Source organism: Ursus maritimus, unplaced genomic scaffold, assembly GCF_017311325.1.
Source record: "Ursus maritimus isolate PB19 unplaced genomic scaffold, ASM1731132v1 scaffold_35, whole genome shotgun sequence".
In the NCBI taxonomy this organism is placed as follows: domain Eukaryota; kingdom Metazoa; phylum Chordata; class Mammalia; order Carnivora; family Ursidae; genus Ursus; species Ursus maritimus.
In genome coordinates, this window is record NW_024426119.1 from 1,842,324 (window position 1) to 1,859,833 (window position 17,510).

Below are 17,510 nucleotides of genomic sequence, written 5' to 3' on the forward strand. Positions count from 1 at the left end.
TCTTGATAGAATGCATGGTTCAGAGCAAGCACTGACCAGTGCCTCCCAGCCATGCTGACACGTGGAGGGAGGACACACGCTCTCAAACCGTGGAGCGCACGATTTCCCGCTCCCTGCGCACCCTCCTTATGCTGACATCTCCGATATCTCCAGAAGCATGCTTAGCTCTTGGCTTAGCAGCTGACCAAATACGCTTCTTGACTTTCAAGGTGCTTCTAGGGACACTGGGTGGCTCAGTTGGTTAAGCATTTGCCTTTGGCTTGGGTCATGATCGCGGGGTCCTGGGATCGAGTCCCATGTCGGGATCCCTGCTCAGTGGGGAGCCTGCTTCTCCTTCTGCCTGTTGCTCCTCCCACTTCTGCTCTCTGTCTCTCTTTGACAAATAAATAAATAAATACAATCTTACAAAAAAATAAAGATGCTTCTATAACTTATTTCATGGCAAAAGGCAATATTTAAGCAGCTAAAAGGACAAGAGATGGAACAGAGTGTGGCTGAATATGAAGAAGCTGGGCTTTACCAGGGTTTCTGGAAAGCATCCATTCTCACCGTAGTCACATGGCCCTTGCTCCTAAGGTGAACACTGAGGGGGCAGAGCACTTCGTGAGACCAGAGGGAAGCCCACCCATCCAAAGATTCACAACTTGTCATGGCATTTTTCCCAGGCCACGCTTAGGAGAAGGATGTGAGGAAGAGAGAACACAGGATGTGACCGCAGACATGACCATCTTCCACCCGCGAAGCCAGGTCCACCTGGAGATGTATGTGGGAGGACGAAAGCAGCAGCTACCCTGAGAATGATGCTTTGCATTTGTGTAATGCTTTCTATTGTCTGAAACACTTTTCTACACATTATTTAACTTGACTGTCGTATCAACCCCGCAAGATGGCATGGATCGCTTATCTCCTTGTGCAGACTGGGAAAATACACTTCATAGAGTTTAAAGGGACTTGCTCAGTGCCACCCAGCTGGTTGAGCCAGGACCAAGCCCGGGGCTTCCTGCTACGCTACACATACCCACCCACACCGCGTGCCCCTTGCACTACTCCAACCCCATGGCACGCCATGGTCAAAAATGCACGCTTAGTTTGCACTGCGGTGCCAAGCTGGGGTCTGCTAACCCCTTCCAGCCTGCTTCAACAGCTTTCTCTCCGAACCACAGTGTCCGAGGAAACTGCACCAATGTGTTCCAAGAGGGCAGTCCGTCAGAAAATTTGCTTCCTGAAGCTTCGTGTCCCTGAAACACCATCTGCCCAAATCTGCTTGTGGTTTACCACGACTCCCAGCATCATCATAGCTTCTCGGCTGAGTGTCACGGGATCATACACGCCTACGGGGACAGAAGACAGCAGCTGGGAGAGACGCATTCCAACCTAACACGGCTGGCCTGCCAACCACCTCGGAAAGCTCAGGCTGTGTGACTGTGGGCACCTTTCGACTTTTCTCACCACTCTGAAGGTGCTATCAGATGAGACAGAGTCCTGGAGAGGATTTTTGCCAACCATAAAATATGAGTTCCTCCCACTCCATTTCCTCCATGTGCGTGAGCCACTTTGGTCAATTACCTCCGGAACATGGTTCACTTGGCTTCCCTGGTGACCCAGCAAGCCTCTGGTTGTGTCGCCCTTTGCCCGGACGGCACGTCTCAGGTGATGGGAAACAAGGGCCTGGCTTGAACCTCCTCCAGGAAGAACAGCACGTCTAGGAGGACACCTGCCACAAGCCGATTTTGCATGAGGGCCTGAGAAGCCTCCTGAGGAAAGAGCTCCTACTGAAGGAAAGACGGTCCTGGCTTCCCCAGGCCGAGGCAGGGGTGTCAGGCCTCTGCAGTCAGCAGGAAGGGCGGGATTCTTAGCCCCCACGCTGTCTAACGCTCGGATTTCTCTCCCTGTCCAACCTCTCGTGTGAATCCCATGAAAAGCACGAACAGTGAGGAATAAAAGGGAAAGCTGTTTTCCTGAAAAGTCTCTAGGATTTAGGGGCACGAGGTACACTGAGGGATCTCCCCCTGCCTCGCCGCCCGACACACGCCAACAGAACTCCACTGCGACCACTCTGTGGCTGGTGGCCTTGGTGGTGGCCAGGGAAGGAGATAAGGAGAACAAGAAGGAGAAGGGGAAAAGGGTAACCGCTCGCAGCAGCGCATCCATTCCTTATGTTCCGGATCGCGCACGCGCCGTGCTCTGGGATCGCAAGAAATATTTGAGGCATTTTGTGTGGAGCTGGGGTCCCAAGTGAGTAGGTATTTGAAAAGCCAGTGAATTTAGGATTGTGAGGGTGGCTCCAAGTGTGCTCACAGGTTGTATTACAGGAAGATCGTGACGGAAATAACACTAATTTCCCTTGCTGGAGTCTCGGAGGTCAATGATGTTTCAAAGGAGCAAACAGAGCAAGGCGATTTCAGCAAATATCCGGGGGGTGGGCGTCTGTTATGTGCCAGGCCCCGTCCAGGCCCTGCAGATACAAAAGCAGGCAGACATCATGTGTGCTCTTGCGGATCTTACAGTCGGGGAGGAAGGCGAGCAGCGCCTCATCGTAAACGCCAACTCACAGTGGGTCTACAAGCACCAAATTCAAAGAAAGATGCACAGGGAGCCCACGAGCAGGGATCACCCTTAAAGATAAACGTATTTCACCATCTGGTCTAAGATCAGCCCTGTCCACACCTATACCTTTAATCCAGGAGCCTGAGAAGCTACACGCTGTGCTGGACAGAACAGAACGGAACACCAGGATCCTGGGGCACCTGGGTGGCTCAGCCAGTTAAGCGTCTGCCTTCGACTCAGGTCATGATCCCAGGGTCCCGGGATGGAGCCCTGCATCAGGCTCCCTGCTCAGTGGGGAGTCTGTTTCCCCTCTGCCTGCCGCTCCCCCTGCTTGTGCTCTCTCTCACTCTCGCTTTCTGGCAAATAAATAAAATCTTAAAAAAAAAAAAAAAAGAATACAGGATCCTGCTCGAGCTGTGAGCCCACATGCAAATACGAGCTGTATCCCCAGGTAAGTCGCTTCTCGGAGTTTGTCTTTCTACGTCTACAGAACGTGACAAGGACTACGTGCCCCCCTTGCCCATCTCAAGCAAGCGATCCTGAGGGGCAAGCACAAGACCGCACAGGAAGGTAATCTGAGATCCAGAATCTAACAGACGTATCCAGAAGCACAGTCTTGTTTGTATGTGGATTATAACTGTTTTCCTTAGGAACCCGCAGCTGGTGCAACGGTGTTACCGTGTCACTCTCCATGCTGGCTCGATGGTTCATTTAACGTGTCAGCTTGGCTAGGCTCTAGTGCCCAGTTGCGCAAACACCAAGACAGATGTTACATGCATGGTATTGTGAAGGTCTTTTTTAGACATGGTTGACGATGAAATCAGTCGACGTTGCGTAAAGCAGCCGTCTTCCATAAGGTGGAAGGGACTCGTCCAACCAGTCCAAGGCCTTAAAGGACTGAGGTCGCCGGAAGAGGGCAGAATTCTGCCTCTGGATGCCTTCAGACTCAAGGTCCCAGCATCAGCTCTCCTCTGGGTCTCCAGGGTGCAGGTCAGCCCTGCAGATTTCAGACTGGCCAGCCCCAACGGCAGAAGCCAACTCCTTCACCTGAATCTGTCTCTCTCTATACATACACACATGTAGAGATCTATCTAGAATTTATAATTTACTCATAAACACACACACACACACGCACCATCTGTTCTGATCCTCTGGAAAACCCTAATACATCTGACTTCCACAGAATTCCATGAAAATGCACGGAGGCTCAGCCTCACGTAGGTTCCGACCTGTATGGCAGTGAGCGCTTCCCAGCGAGGGTCCTGGAGCCAGACGGCCAGGGCAGCATTTAGCAGCGGTCATCCAGTAAACGGAACCTCGTTTTCTGTGTCCCTCTCTGCCTTTAGAGGACAGTCACATTTTACGTAAGGGATGAACTGAAGGTGTCAACGTGATTCAAAATTCACAGAACTCAAGAACAATCCTGCCCAAGGACAAGGACCCTTTCTGCTTATCAGCTAAAATGCAATAAGCACTGTGTGCAAGGACCAAGCCTACTACTCTGAAATTTTGACTCTTGACAGACTGTGACTCTGCGGGGATTCACACCCCTTCTCATGGTGCGTATGCAGTGAAGGTGTACTAATTTTTCATATTGCACTGTTGCAAAGTCACATAAAATGCACATACGACATTCCCCAACAGCTCAATATTTCTATTGGTTAATGCTTCACTGAAACACTTAGTTTATATATATGTATATACACATATATACATATATATATGATTTTATTCATCTATTTGAGACAGAGAGAGCACGAGTGGGAGAGGGGCAGAGGGAGAGGGAGAAGCAGACCCCCTACTGAGCAGGGGGTCTGACTCGGGGCATTCCCAGGACCCCGGGATCACAACCCTAGCCAAAGACAGATGCCTAACCCACTAACTCACCCCCATATTTATTATCTATTTTTAAAGATTTATTGATTTTAGAGAGAGAGCAGGCACGTATGAAGGGGGAGGCACAGGGAGAGGGAGAGAGAGTCTTAAGCAGACTCTGCACTGAGTGTGGGGCCCGATGCAAGGCTCGATCTCATGACCCTGAGATCATGACCTGAGCCGAAACCAAGAGTCGGTTGCTCAACCGACTGCATCACCCAGGTGCCCCTGAAACATTTATTATAATAATCAAAAAAGAAACTAGACAAGATAACACTCTCTTTTCATGTTGAATTATATCTTACAAGTTATACAGGGATTTTATAATGTAAGAGCAAAATTGCTGTAATATAATTAGTAAATAACTAGCTGTTAGATTATATACTCCTGCGAGATAACAGAAAATGCATATTGGCCTTTGCCCTCGTTCCTGGCACAGAGCTCCTCAAATCCTTGTAAGTTTTCGAGTAATAAGGGTACCAGGAGCATCTTTTGTTCTAGTATTTGGTCTTTGATTCTGGTTTCTGACACAGGGCTCCGGAAACCCTTGTAATTTCCTGGGTGACAGGAGTGTACTTTGTTCGAATGAAGTGACTGGGGGAGTTCCTGGTGGCTCTTAGATGAGGGCTGGCCATTGGAAAGACAGAGGCGTGATTAGAAGCTTGGGCTTTTCAGCCCTGCCCCCATTCTCTTGAGAGGGGTGAGGGCTGAAAATAGAGTTAATGATGGATCCTGCCTATGTCATGAAGCCTCCACAAAACCCCAAAAATATGGGGTTCAGGGAACTTCCAGGTTGGTGAACACATCCACACGGGGAGAGTGTGCACCCCAACTCCACGGGGACAGAAGCTCCTTTGCTAGGGACCTCCCAGGCCTTACCCTAGCTATCTCTTTATCTGGCTGTTCCTCTCGCTCCTTATCATATCCTTTCATAAACTGGCAAAGCATAAGTGTTTCCCCGAGTTCTGTGAGCAGCCCCAGCAAATCAGTACAACAAACAAGCAGGTGGGGGGAAGCTCAGATTTACAGCCAGGCAGTCAGAAGCACAGGTGACAAGCTGGACTTGGGACTGGCATCTGGACGGGGGAGCCTCGTGGGACGGAGCCCTTCACCCGGGGGAGCGGACATACCCAGAGGGGTAGTGTCAGAATTGAGTTAAACTGCAGAGTATCCAGCCGGTGTCCCAGCGTGGCCTGCTGTAGGGACCCCCCCCACACACACACGTGGGGTCGGATGCATTGTGAGTGTGGTAGCAGTGGGACAGGAAAGGAGAGACGCGGTAGGAAAACTGAGTTTTTCTAATACAATTCGTAAAGAGTTAAACTTACCCGATATTTCAAAACATCAGTAACCATCTAGGTCAGGAGTATGGGCTATGTAAGACGGCGAAGAACAGAGATTTGGGGAGACAACTGTGTGTCCTTCTTGTATTCTTATTTTAATTCTGAGCATGAGTGACCTCAAGTACTGAGACCAAAACCTCCAAACTTCGCTGCACCATGACGCCCCTCTGCATCCTCCCTCTCTTCCCAGCGGAGGAAGGGCTAGACTCAGGCCACCTGTGCTCTGAGTCTCATCCTCTCCCACGTGCCCAGGAGTTTTCACGCCTCGGTTATCTGCTCTTTGTGCCCCGTCTTTCGCGCTCCCTCTCCACTGGTGCCGGCCGATCGGCACTTGAACAAGTTCAGATCTCTTCATCCCAACACGATAGCCTAAGCGAAACCTTCTTCAGCTAGGCCCCTCCCCTCCCGTTCCTTCCGGAAGGATTACCCAGTCTTCTTCCCCTTACCTGACCTCCTGGGCCATCTTCTCTGTCTCCTGCCCGATGGTTTCTGCCAGGGGCCCCGGCAACGTTGCTGCTTCTCCACCCACTGAGCGCTTTACACCCGAAGGCCCTAGTTTCAGGTGACCTCTCCGCAGATTTTTACCATGGGGACCACTGCCCATTCTTGAGACACTCTTTCCTTGTCTTCTGTGCATGTCATCATTCTGGCGCTCTCTGGCCAATCGTTCTGTTTCCCCTGCAGGTGCTTCTACCTGGCCCTCCTGTAGGAGTCTCCCAGGCCTTTTTCTTAGGTGCTCTGCTCTTCCTCCATGACCCTCGCCCAGGGTCACCTCCCCATCCCTACAGCATCAGCCACCACAACCGTGGGGATGACCGTGACATCTCTCCCTTCGCCCCAGCATCTCTCCTGCATCATATGCAGCTACGTGCCTCCTGGACAACTGCCCCTGGATGCCCCGCAACACAAAAATAACCCATTATTTTCATCTTCCTGTCCTGCCTCCACATCTCCCCCCCCACCCGAAAATTCCAAACCTCCCCCTTCTCTTTTTGAATGTTTCACTATCCGTGCAATTGACCAAGATGAGAAATTGGAAATCATCCAGGGACTTTTTTAGGGATTTGAGTTGAGGGTGGGCTGAATGGAACCCCAAAGGACATGGGCCAAACTGGAGGCCCCGGCCTCCTCAAAGAGCCAACCCATTGCTTTCACTGGCTCCCCCAGGATGGGGGCAGCTTAGGAGGATTTTAGTCAGGATATCTGAGTCAAAAGTCAGCCCCATTCTTTCCTCCAACTGCAGGGAGGCCAGCCAGAAACTGAGGCCCCAGTGCTGCTCAATGTTGAAGTCACGCTCCCCTCCAACCTTCAAATGGGAAGCAACTGCTGCCCCCCTGTGGCAAGACGGAGGCACTGCAGTCCTTTACAGAGGCCACAGGCTGGCTAAGGCCACTTAGGATCTCCCCCCTTCAAATAGGCTTTGCCCTACAAAGGACTCTTTCTCTCCTTGATATTTATTAAGAAAACAATCTTGGTTCTCCTTATTTTGAAATGAAAAGACTGAGGTGCAAAAGCAAGTGTTGTAAAAAAAGAATTTTGGTATTTTTATGCTTGGCAATACAGCTTTAAAATTATTCTAAACCATTTGAAGCCAGTGTTTATAAATTTCTATCCAGTGGTTTGTTGTCTGGTGTTATCACAGAGCTAGGCATCTGGCAGCCTAGAATTGTGGGGAAAATAGACCAGTGGCTCTAAGGAGATCCTCTTTGACCTGAGGCTGTTAACATTCTGAAAACCAAAGCACATTTTCTGGTTGGGTTCACCCAAGGCCAATATTAGCGTCAGCGGGCAGAAGCACTCCTGACTCCCCAGAGTCTCTGTCCCCTGACAAATGGCTCTCTGAATCACCTCGGCCGGCTGGTGGCTTTACTTGTTTCTGGGGACAAGAGAACCACAGAGGCCATTCAGGTAGGTCACAGGGACCCGTGAGCAACTTTGGGCTTGGGGGAAGACGGCACAGCCGAAGGGCACGGACGCCTGTCTCAACGGTACCGCTGACGGGAGGAGTCATCAGAAATCCTACCAGGGGAAAGCCATGAAAGCCTGAAAATGTGGTGTTCGTAAGCCACCGAGTGAGAGGAGGCAGGCCTGTGCGGTTTCTAACAGCACCAGCCGAATGCCCGCGTGCGAGTGGGCTCAAAGCCCCACTTGACATAGGAGAAAACGGAGGCTCAGAGGAGTTGCCAAGGTCACACACACAGCTCGTGAACAGTATGGCCAAGCCTCAGCCCCCGTGTTCTCTTCTCTATAAAACCACAAGCTGGTCCCTGTTTGTCTTTGTGTTTTTTCATTTTGCTCTGGGCTACGAACACCTGCGTTTGAGAGATGCTCCTTACCAAGTCATGTTTAAGGTGCCTATGGAGAGGATAAAAAATAACCACCAATGCTCTTGGATGCTTTTTGGCAAATGCTTCCTCCCCAGTGACGACTTAACAATTAGCAATTAACCAGGAGGCTGGTTACCAAGTTTTGGGAATCCTCTGATACCCGGAGAGTCTCGTTGGCCCCCTGCTGGTTCAGTGCTGGAACTGCAGAGTCTCAACAGGCGGGAATACAAAGGGCCCCAACCTTGCGCCAGGCTCATCAGTCACCATCAGAGGAAACGGACCTTTTGCTCAGCACACATCACTGAGCTCTGAGCAAAAACACTCCTAGGCAGATTTTTTTTTAAAACACAGACTAGAAATGAAATACCTGCCTTGAACTGAAAGGAGAAAAGCCTCAACAGATCCAGGTGTCAAATAGTATTTACTTACCTGTTGCTGCTAGATATTTTTTTCCCCTGATGGTATGTATGTATTCATTCTTCAAATATTTACTGTGTGCCTACTCTGTGTCTGGGTGTCAAGCAGAAAATAAAACGGTCTCATGGAGCTTACATTCCAGTGGGGAGACAGACAATGAGCAAGGAAACAGACACTAATTATAAATTACAAAAGATGCTATCAGGCTTAAAAAAAAAAAAAAAAAAAAAAGGACACTATGACAGAGAATGGGGGTTACTCAGAGCGGTGTGGTCCAGGCAGCCCTCTCTGATAGGCAACTTTGAAACGAGACCGAAGAGGAAGGTACGATGCAGAGTGGGAAGATCAGACGGTGTGAAGCTGGAGTGAGCCCACTGGTGTGACCAGGGCTGAAGGGAGGTGGGCGTTAGAGAGAAGTTTGGGTGTGCAGCGGGTGTGGATCCTTGCAGGACGCGGCAGGAAGTGTTCTTTTTAACCCAGGTGCAAAGGGAAGCCACAGATTGCATCTTAACCCTGGAGAGTGACATTGACGGGACTTAAATTTGTATTTTAAAAGTTAAACTCTGCCTTTCCTGCGGAGAACACTTTGAAAGAAACAAAAAGTTGAAGTGATGTGGTTTCTAACAGACAATTTCATAAATTCATGCCAGGCACAAGGGTATCTTGAACCAGGCTGTCTGGAGTAGAGCCAGAGAAGAGAGAGAACAGGCAAATACAGATGCGGTTTAGAAACAGAAATGAAATCAATTGCTAATAATTTGGGTCTCACATGGAATGGAGACATGGAGCATTACTGCAAGTTTTTAGCCTGCATGCAGGGCTAAGTGGTGGCACTATTCCTTTAGACAGAAAAGACTGACATAAACAGGCTGCCGAAGGTGGCGGTGGAAAGATCAGGATTGACGTGGTAATTTAGCAATTCACAGAAGGCTCTGGATGTACAAGAAACAAGCTTGGGTTGAAGATACAAATGTTGGCGTCATCAGCAAAGAAACAGCATTTGGAGTCAAGGGAAGAAATGAAATCCTCTCGACAGAGAATTGAGAAGAATAAAAGCACGAGAGCCAGCACCGAGCCCTGCAGAACTGAAACAAGGAAAAGCTGCCATTCGAGCAGCAGGAGAACACTGCCAAGGAGGCCGGGAAGAAAACGGGTAGTGGGGAAAAGGGAAAGGAGGAAAGCCAACAGTGTGCCATCCTGGTGCAAAAACCGAGGAAGAAAAGGGTTTTAAGAAGGTCAAGTGTGCCGAACGCTGCCGAGGTTGAATATGATAAAGGTGGAACGTCGGTGAATTTGGCAAGAGAGTGGCTGGCCCCGACAAGAACTGTCCAAGGCATCCCAAAATTAACCTGTGGGAAACTGAACTTGAACTCTCCCCCGGACAGGCTCAGTGTAATCCTCTTGGAGGAAAGGGCTCCTTTTCAGTTCCTCAGGCCAAAATCTTGGTATCACCCCCGACTCCTCTTTCGGTTCCTGCCTCCAACCCACCAGCAAATCCTGTTGGTTCTAGCTTCAAAATACACCCACAATCTGCCCATTTCTCACTACATCTCTCTCCTGAATTATTATAGAAGCCTCTTAAATGAGCTCCCCTATTCCAGTCCTCCCTCCCCATAGGAAGATTTTCAATACAGCAGCTGGAATGATCCTTTTCAAGGATACACACTCAGAAGACAAGTCAAAGACCCTGTAAGGAGATTAGTCCGCAGGTGCCCAGTCTCACCCTCCCCTTCCTGCTGTCATCCAGTGTCCTTCCAACCACCCTCCTGGGTCTTGGGCTCCAGCCACACTAGCCTCCTTGCTTTTGCACGGGCAGCTGTCTGCCTGGGACATCTTTCTCTCCGTCTCACACAGCCCACTCTCCAACTCTCAGAGCTTGGCTTATCTTCCCAGGAGGGAGCCCCCCTATTTTACGTTGTTTCCTCCATCTTCCTCCTCTGCTTTATATTTTTAGAGCACTTATAACCATTTCATTTACTATATATTTTACTTATCTGTTTGTTTAGAGACTATATCTCTCTTGTCCTGCCAATCTTTCAGGTTCATGTTTCTTTCCCTGGTACCTAGAACAGTGCCTGGCAATCAAGAAATATTGTAGATCTAACAAACCATGGGCAGGGACGGCAGATACCACGCCCTAGGAGAGAATGGGAGGTGGGCCAGCACCGTCGGTACACGGTGAACAGATGCTGGGAAAGGCAGCAAAAAATGGTACAACAACTACAAGGGGTATGAGATTAAAGGAGGGAGAGTTTTCTAATGGGTTATATGACCACAGTGACTAAATGGTAATTCTTACTGATCCTATATCCTATACTAAAAGGCTAGCTTATAACCCTGTGTTTGAGAGCTAATATATAGTGTCACTAATGAGATTAATCTGAGTATCGTAAGATTAATCAGAATAGATAAACTAAGGGAAATTTTTCTCCGATGTGCCATTTATTAGATAATAAACAGCCCCTCCTGCAAGGGACTTAGAGTCCAGTGATAGTCACCTCAAGTGTGGTGATGATTCATTCAAAAATGATTTCGCAGTAGTGCAATTACGCATGCAAACACCTTTTTTTCAACTGGAATATTACCTGCTCGCAGGTAATAAATTCAAATTCAGGCAGTAAATTCAAATCCTATCCCCAAGCTAGACGGAAGCTTAGAGAAGTTAAGTAATTTGCTCAACGTCACATCACCAGTAAACGATGGAGCTGGCACTGAAATCCAAGTGTCTTCGCCAACAGTCTACGTTAAACGTGTGTTAAAATTCACACCAGAATGCACGCGTTATGTCTATTCTTTCTATAAAAATCAGAAAAAAAAAACCCTCTTCTAACTTGGTCCTTCATAATAAAATCCTACGATAACTGTTGGAAGGGATATAAAAGATACTACACATATCTGTCAGAAGCCTGGGAATTAGCAGGAGTAAATGAGCAGAGACAATGCAAACAAATGGAATTGAACCGAGGCTATACTCACATGAATAAATACGAGATCACCTAACAAATTAAGTGCCAAGGTCTGGGACTGGGAAAAAGCCAGCCTTCTTATTTTGTTTCTTTTTCCCCCATAGTCTTTGGACTAGTTCCTATTAGCTTTCATCCAAACTGTAATAGGCAGAATCCTAAAACAACCCCGACCCCCAGGATTGCCACCCTGCATAACCCTCTGCTTCTGAGTGAGGGTGAGACCTGTGAATATATGGGACCTCACACACTTGTTAAATGACAAAGGTGATGGGATGGCCACTCCCATCGTTACAAGCAGGAGACTCAAGGGAGAGTCTCCCTCTGGCTCTGAAGCAGCAAGTGGCCCTGTTGCGCGAGGGCCCTGTGGCTGACGACCTGGCGTGGCCTCTAAGAGCTGAGAGGGAATCTGGCTGGCAGCCAGCAAGAAAGGACCCCAGTCCTACAGCAGCAAGAAACTGAACTCCTCCAACAACCTTACTGAGCTTGAAAGACGACTCCAAGCTCCTGCCAACACCTCAACTGCAGCCCGATGAGGCTGAGCACAGGGCCCAGCACACCCACGCCAGACTCCTGACCAAAAGAACCGTGACATAATAAGTGGGCATTGTGGCAAGATGCTAAATTTGTGGTAATGTGTCATAGCGTAATAGAAAACTCAAACACAAGCCAATCTTCATCCCTTGCACAGACCCTTGAGAGATGACCTAACATGGCCATGACCTCTCATCATCCCAGCGGATCCTAATGGAAACAGAATTCTTCATTCTGAATTGTCCTAATTGTCCTGCTCTTTCAAAGCTCCATGCCTTTTCCCTTGGTATCACTCCCTGCTGAATTCCAACTCAGACTTCAAAACCCAAGTCAGATGTTGCTTCTCCAAAGAATTTCCTTGGAGCCACGCCCACCCACTCCAAAGCAGAACAAATTACTCCTATTCTTTGCTTCCCTGACAGCAGTTTGTCTGGACATCTCCCCAGAAACCTGCCATGCATGGTGCACCGTGGTAACCTCTCTCCACCTCCCGTCCCTAGCCCGAGATTCTTTTAGGACAGTTGCCCCAGTCCCTGCACCGGGGCTGGCATAGAGTGGGTGCTAAATAATTGGATACTGAGTATCCGAGGTTCTGGAAAAACACAAGCTTTGGAGCTGCTATTTCTCTTCCACACAGATGATCAGACGTCAGGTATTAATGGAAACTCGGAAAGCTTTCTCCATGACGACAGCTGGGTGACTCATCAAGCCCTTACTGCGCTAAAAGGGCAGGTATTTACTGTCTTGAAAAAGCTGGTCTGAAATGGATAAGTGTGCTCGGAGCGACAGGTGGCAGGTGCCGGGAAGGACTGAGATTCTTCCTATGGGGGTGGCATGATTTGTTCTGATTTTTAAGCCCCGTGCTAGGTGTGCATGCTTGCTGATGCAAATTCTCTGCTAATCCATGCCTGACCTCCAATGCCGACCTAAACAGACAACAAGCCCACAGAGCTAGCTTTACTCAACGGCTTACAACGATGGGTAGCAAGACCGAAATGAGAATCGTTTATCAACAACATCCATGGCATCTACAGGCCTCCAGGGCAGACAGCATTTTTAGGTAATCACAGACTCGGGCAAAATGATGCATCATCAATCCGTACAGAATACCATTTGCTAGTTATGTATTTTGACAAAACTCGGAAAGAATTCACATTTTTCCTCAGGACCCACTCACACGGGCGAAGATCTGGGGTGCTCCCTTGCAGCGAACCGAAATTAACCATGCTACTGCTGTAGGGCTCCCCCTCACTGGAGAGAGATCGTTCAGAGAGGCGTGGAAATAAGGCACTTGCTTGTCACCAATTCGTAAAAATGGGATTCAGATCCTCTCTATCAATAAATCGTTAAACAACAAAGTACTGCTTTTTTAATAACAGAATTGCAGTGACATTGCCAGAAACTTAAAAAAAAAAATTCTGGGGGGAAATGATCTTGCCACACTAAAAGAATTTCATTAACATTTGCTATAATTAAAAATATTTCAAAAACGTTTTTTGACATAAACTCAATGTCAGTACCTCTTCCAGCTCTCTTTGTGTTTATATGACATCATCCCTAAGAATCAAGTCAGATACGATAGGTCCTGCATTTTAAAGATTTTTTTTTTTTTTTTTTTACAAATACTGGTTGGCCGTGATTCAAAGAGAGAGCCAGCTGAAGACACAATTTCCTAAAGATCAGTATGGGAGAAGATGCGGGGTCTGGGCTCTAATCTTTCTTTCGGGATAATGCTAGATGCTCCTTCATTCACACGAATGCTAATGTTCCAGACTTTGGGCGAGGTGCTAGGGCTACAGCTGTGAGTTGATAGATAAGGTCCCTGTTCTCTTGCTACTTACACTCTTCTGTGGAGGCTTGCAGGTATATACTGTGTAGAGTAAGAAGAAATGGGAAACGGAGGGAGGAAATGAAGTTTGTTCAGCATGCGTTATTTTAAGTACAACTGGAAACGTCAAACTGGGAGAATACGGTAAATACCTTCGATGCTCTGTGGGCCCACAAGATTCATGGCCTGGTGAGCGGGATACTCTACCCGTGGTCTGGCAATGCCCAGCTGCTCCATAACGCCGTGGAGCAGCCTCTGGATGTCTGTTTCCGAGACCCGGTCGGGGGTCCTCGGGCTATACGCAGATGCTGGAGTCCATCCAAATGCCAGCCAAAACACCAGGCCGGCGAGCATGGTAGGAACCATCACAGACGCCATTTTTAACCTGCAGAAAAAAGATCAAACATGTATCGATTGGCCACAATCGGGGATTGCGATGCTCAATCACGCAAGTGGGTGATTCAAGGACCACCCACCCAATGGGGCTGCAATGAAAAATCCTTAAGGGTTTGCTTTTGCCTTAAGTGTCCAGTCTAGGCAGAACATCTGCTGTGGAATGGTATTAAAGAAACAAAACAACCTGAGATAGCCAATTCCTTCTGCAGGCGGCAGCCTTGGGAAGACTAGCCAGGAACGGCCCTTCTCACTCCTTTTTCTCTCCTTGCAGCTCCCTGAAAGTGCTTCATTACCCCTAACCCCACCACCCTCTCCTCTCTTAGTAAAGCAAGCAAACCAACAACAAGAACTTGCTCCAATTTTGAGAGAGGGAGAGGCACATCGGGAATTTTCCCAGTCTCGGGGGAGAAAAGAGGTTCCGAGGAAGGAGTCAGAAAGACACAAATGGTAAAAAAGCACAGCAGGGTTAGGAGCAGTGGAAGGGAACATCGTAGCTCAGCAGACATCCAATCCATTTGAGATCCCGCAGGGAATGAAAACACAGCCAGCTCAGGCCTGCCCTGCAGTCTGGTGGGCGAGAACAGGCAACCTAGCTCCCCACATACTGGCTGAGTGATCCTGGGCAAATGCCTCCGCTTGGTCTGCAAAACGCGCGTGAGGAAAGCATCTGTGTTATATGGGTAGTTGTGAGCGTCGGCACAAGGCCGGGCAGGCCCCCATACTATCCAGATGATGCTGGCAACACTGTCTCACGGTTCTAGAGGTGAGAACTTGAAGAGTGGTCATGATGAGAGGAGAGGGAGAAAACTGCTCCGGGGAGTCAACCTGTCTTAAACGTTGGCCTCTGTGGAACCAGAAGCCTGCAGAACAAGGGGACAAATATTCATGCAGCTTCTCTCTGCAGCTGCCCAACCTGTTTCAGACGGTTGCTTCAGGCACCCGCTGTGCGAACCCTCCTGACCATTCTTCCATGGAGGGGGCTGGGGGATGCATTTTCTTCCTTGAAACTGCAATATTCATAACGCCCATTTTTTTCTCTGTAAAGGCAAGGCTTTTTCCAACCACCCCTACATATGAAACCTTGCTCCCCAAATTACTGAGATAGAAAAGCCTGCAATTCTGACGTAAAAGGCTGGCCCTTCCCCCTGGCCTGCTGTGAACGCAGGATGCTTCTGTTTCGTTTAAACCCCTGGCCAACACCGTTCTGATCTGATGGGCCACCTCATTTCCTCCCTCGTATTTATAACCGAGTCTCCGAATCCCCTCTTTGTCTGCCCCCAGCCTCCGGCTCAAGGATTTCAGCAGGACGCTCCCTCCCCATCCCGTAAAACCCGCGCGCCTCGGGTGGGCTTCGGGGGCTCGAGCCGGCATCTACGCAGGACTCACCCAGGGGCCGCCGGAGGATTCCACTGCGGTCTGGGCCTGGGCGGGGGTCAAGCGGCGAGCCGGGTGATCCGTATCGCGCGTGCGTCACCTCCCTCCTCATCTTAGCTCCGCCCCCACCGCTCCTCCGGCAGGTGGAGGCCGCCTCCTTCCGAGGCCCCAGAACGCGACTCAGATGCTCGTGCCTCCTGCCCTGAGCACGCAGCGTCCCACCTAAGGATTCCACGTACACGTGTCCAGGACACTCTTTTATCTATCGACCCCCGTGCAAGTAATTCATCTTTTCTCTAATCAGTGGGCCAGGTCGCCACTTCTGCCCTTCGCCCCAAATTCCGCATCTTTAGTTTTGCCACCTTCCAGGTTTTTGTTTTGTTTTTTGTTGTTTTTAAGTCTTCTAGCTTGAAGAAGGGGGCAATGGTAGGAGAACCAAAAGATGAAGAGGTCCTAAGAACTTTCAACCATGGCAGGGATAGGGCACATCGTACGGGTGTTTTCAGGAGCCCTTTCACTGCGCGGAAAAACTACGGCGATATTTAATACAAGATGTTGGAAACTTCTGTTAGAAGTGATATACCAAAAACACATGAAAATCTCTAGGAACATTGGTTCTGAGTGTTATTTCTAAACTTGCAGACCAACTATCAAGTAAGATTTCTTTGGCCTGAAGAGCAATTGAACTCCCTGCACATTGCTGAAATTTATCCAGGTAGACCCAGAATTTTTTGTTAAAGATTTATGGAACGTGAACATACTTAACACATGTGAATTTAGTCCAAATACAAAATTCAGATGTAAAACCATAAAACAGAGCATGGCACATTTCTCTCAAGACTGAGTGAAGTACCCCGGGGGCCAGAGAGTCACTTGATGAGGCTGGAATCCAGATCCCTTTACCCTAGCTGTATGCAGCAGATCCATGCTCAGCTATAGCATCTTATGCAATGAAGAAGGGCCCACGAAATCATTCACAGGACACATGGCCTTTGGTTTAAAGCCAAGCCTCTTTCCTGTGTCTTCCACGGATGCTCGTTTCCAGCTTTTTGTTTCACTGCATGCTAAATCCACAGGACAAATATGGACTATTACCGGTTTTAGGCTCAAAGACCATGCTGGCGTTTAATATTATTTACACATACTGAAGTTTTTCAGTTCAGAATTTTATCGTAACATTGTTTACTGTTATCTTCATTTTGTGCTTGGAAAAACAGAGAAGCCATGACAATTTACTGCTTTGATGTTGAATGGAAATTGAAATATTCCAAAAGGTTTGTTTCATATGAATCTTGGTATTTTAAAAACATATATATCCTGGACTTCATAATCAAACACCAGTATTAAATTCTCAGTGATTATAAAATGTTGCCCGGCAGCCTAATTTAAGTCCTATATAATTGTATTGTTTGTTGCTCACGTAAACAAATTTGTATGAGATCTTTATTTACACTTGAAAGAAGTGAAAGTAATCCTTGTAGTGCCCAAGTCCATACTTGTGTTAAGTATGTTCACGGATCATTTGACCAGATATTCTCATAACATTATCTTTATTTTATATAAAATGAAGAGAGATTAATTCTAAAATTTCACTTTCCTGACTGTCCAAGATACTCACCCTCATAGGTCCTCCTATACTGTTAGCTTTCGGCTAACAAAAATGAGAGTGACATGTAGGTGGGTTTTTTTAAAGAATTTATTTGTCTAAAGAGAGAGAGAGAGAGAGGAAGCGAGCATAAACAGGGGGGATGGCAGGCAGAGAGAGAAGCAGGTTTCCTGCTCTGCAAGGAGCCTGATGTGGGACTTGATCCCAGGACCCTGCGATCACAACCCCAGCTGAAGGCAGACGCTTAACTGACCGAGCCACCCAGGTGCCCCAAGGTAGGTTGTTGTTTTTTTTTTTAAT

General features: G+C 48.3%; 1 protein-coding gene across 2 annotated transcripts in view; it reads right to left on the reverse strand.

Annotated features, from left to right (window-relative positions):
• SCG5 (secretogranin V) overlaps positions 1-15,734 on the reverse strand; it is a 53,118-nt gene extending 37,384 nt beyond the window's left edge. For both annotated transcript variants that reach the window (XM_040620430.1, XM_008702280.2), the window contains exons 1-2: positions 15,617-15,734; positions 13,987-14,219 (exon numbers count right to left, since the gene is read on the reverse strand). In XM_040620430.1, the coding sequence (XP_040476364.1) occupies positions 13,987-14,212 (226 nt within the window). In that variant the 5' untranslated portion in view covers positions 14,213-14,219; positions 15,617-15,734. The remainder of the gene's footprint in view (positions 1-13,986; positions 14,220-15,616) is intronic.
• Positions 15,735-17,510: the final 1,776 nt, after the last annotated feature.